General features: G+C 42.4%; 1 protein-coding gene across 1 annotated transcript in view; it reads right to left on the bottom strand.

The window, feature by feature from the left end:
- The window catches only part of TBCD (tubulin folding cofactor D), a 217,007-nt gene that overhangs the window by 201,734 nt on the left and 13,721 nt on the right, over window positions 1–1,552 (bottom strand). The window contains 1 exon segment of the mRNA XM_011970092.1: window positions 1,016–1,162. Coding sequence (XP_011825482.1) covers window positions 1,016–1,162 — 147 coding nt within the window.

Below are 1,552 nucleotides of genomic sequence, written 5' to 3'. Positions count from 1 at the left end.
AAAAAAAAAAAAAAAAAAGATTAATCTATGAGTGTTTGAACAGTGCCAGGCACACAGCAGGCACTCAGTGAACGCTGACCCGCATTATCGCAGTCAGCGTGGCAGGAAGACCAAGACAACTGAGATGACTCAGAGCCTGACAGCCTCCTAGTGCTCGCTTTTGTGGGTTGGACTCAGTGACTTGCTGCTAACCACAGGATCTGGCAGAGGAATGGGACATCACTTCCATGATCAGGTAACATATTATCATGACTTCCATCTCATTAGCAGAGCCTCTCCCTTGCAGGCTTTGATGGACTAAGCTGCTAAGTTGGAGGGGCCCAGGTGGCAAAGAACTGAGGGTGGCCTCAATCCAACGGCCTTGGGGCAAAGCCTGCCCATGTCAAGTTTTAACTGCAGCTGTGGACAAGCTTGACACAGAGGACCCAGCTCAGCCATGCCACACTCCAACCCACAGAAACTGCAAAAGGATAAATGTGTTTTGTCAAACACTCAAGTTTGGGGTAATTACTTATGATCCAATAGATAACTCATACAATAAGCTGTGTTTATATGCATAATATTTACATCAGGAAAAGTTTGAAGAAAATAAACAACGTATCTCTTGGTGCTAGAATTTCATAAATCTAAATTTAGTATTTTTCATGCTTATCTTTATTTTCTAGTTTTCCTACAAACGAACATCTTTTATATAATGTTAAGAACTAAATGTAAAATGGGTCCTTATTTTCTCTTACCATTGCCACTAAACCCCTTCCTTACCTGCCATGATTACCCTCAACAGGGTATTTGCATCATCTACAAAGAAATGAGATTTGCTAACTCAACCTGACCCTTACATGAATTATCACAATTTCAAAAGAAGTTATCATATGGGAGTTTACCTCACTGACAAAAACAGCAGTTGAATAAATATGTAAGTATCAAAAGCTTACTGAGTAAAACACTAATATCAAGACAGCATGACCAAGAAAGTGAATAGTAATCAGCAGCTAATTATCTGCATGATATTTACCTCTGCTATTTGGAGAATACGGTCCATTATGGACATTCGTGTTTGCCCAGGCTGGGTGAGAAGGTTCCCATCAAGGCGAGAAAAATCAAAAGGGATCAGGCAGGTCACAGAGAGCCATAGCAACAGCATGTAGCGGGTTTCCCAAGTCTAAAAATTCAATCACAGTATGAATGAGTCTTGTTTGAAAAACAGAGGCCACTGGCCACAATCTACTTAAAGTCACTGTCCTCCAGGCCCACCCAATGCCCACTAAAGCCATTCAAGTGCCATCACCCTCAGGGCCAGAAATGTAGGCCATTCACCAGCTCCTCGCCACATCCCCCCAGAATCCCCACCACGCACACCCCCTGCTGTAACTTAGCCAGCTCCATAGACAAAAGAGACATCGAAATGAACAAAGAAAAATCGTAATACATCAGTATAACAGCTTCTCTTCGCTGGCCCCTCTCAACATACAAACTGGCCTTTTGGGAAAGTGAAAAACAGATAACAAGTACAAACACCTAAGAATAAAGAAAAAAGGTCGGGCACGGTGGT

The sequence above is a fragment of the Mandrillus leucophaeus genome, unplaced genomic scaffold, assembly GCF_000951045.1.
Source record: "Mandrillus leucophaeus isolate KB7577 unplaced genomic scaffold, Mleu.le_1.0 Scaffold1, whole genome shotgun sequence".
Classification (NCBI taxonomy): Eukaryota; Metazoa; Chordata; class Mammalia; order Primates; family Cercopithecidae; genus Mandrillus; species Mandrillus leucophaeus.
This window is presented reverse-complemented; position numbering and strand designations above follow the sequence as displayed.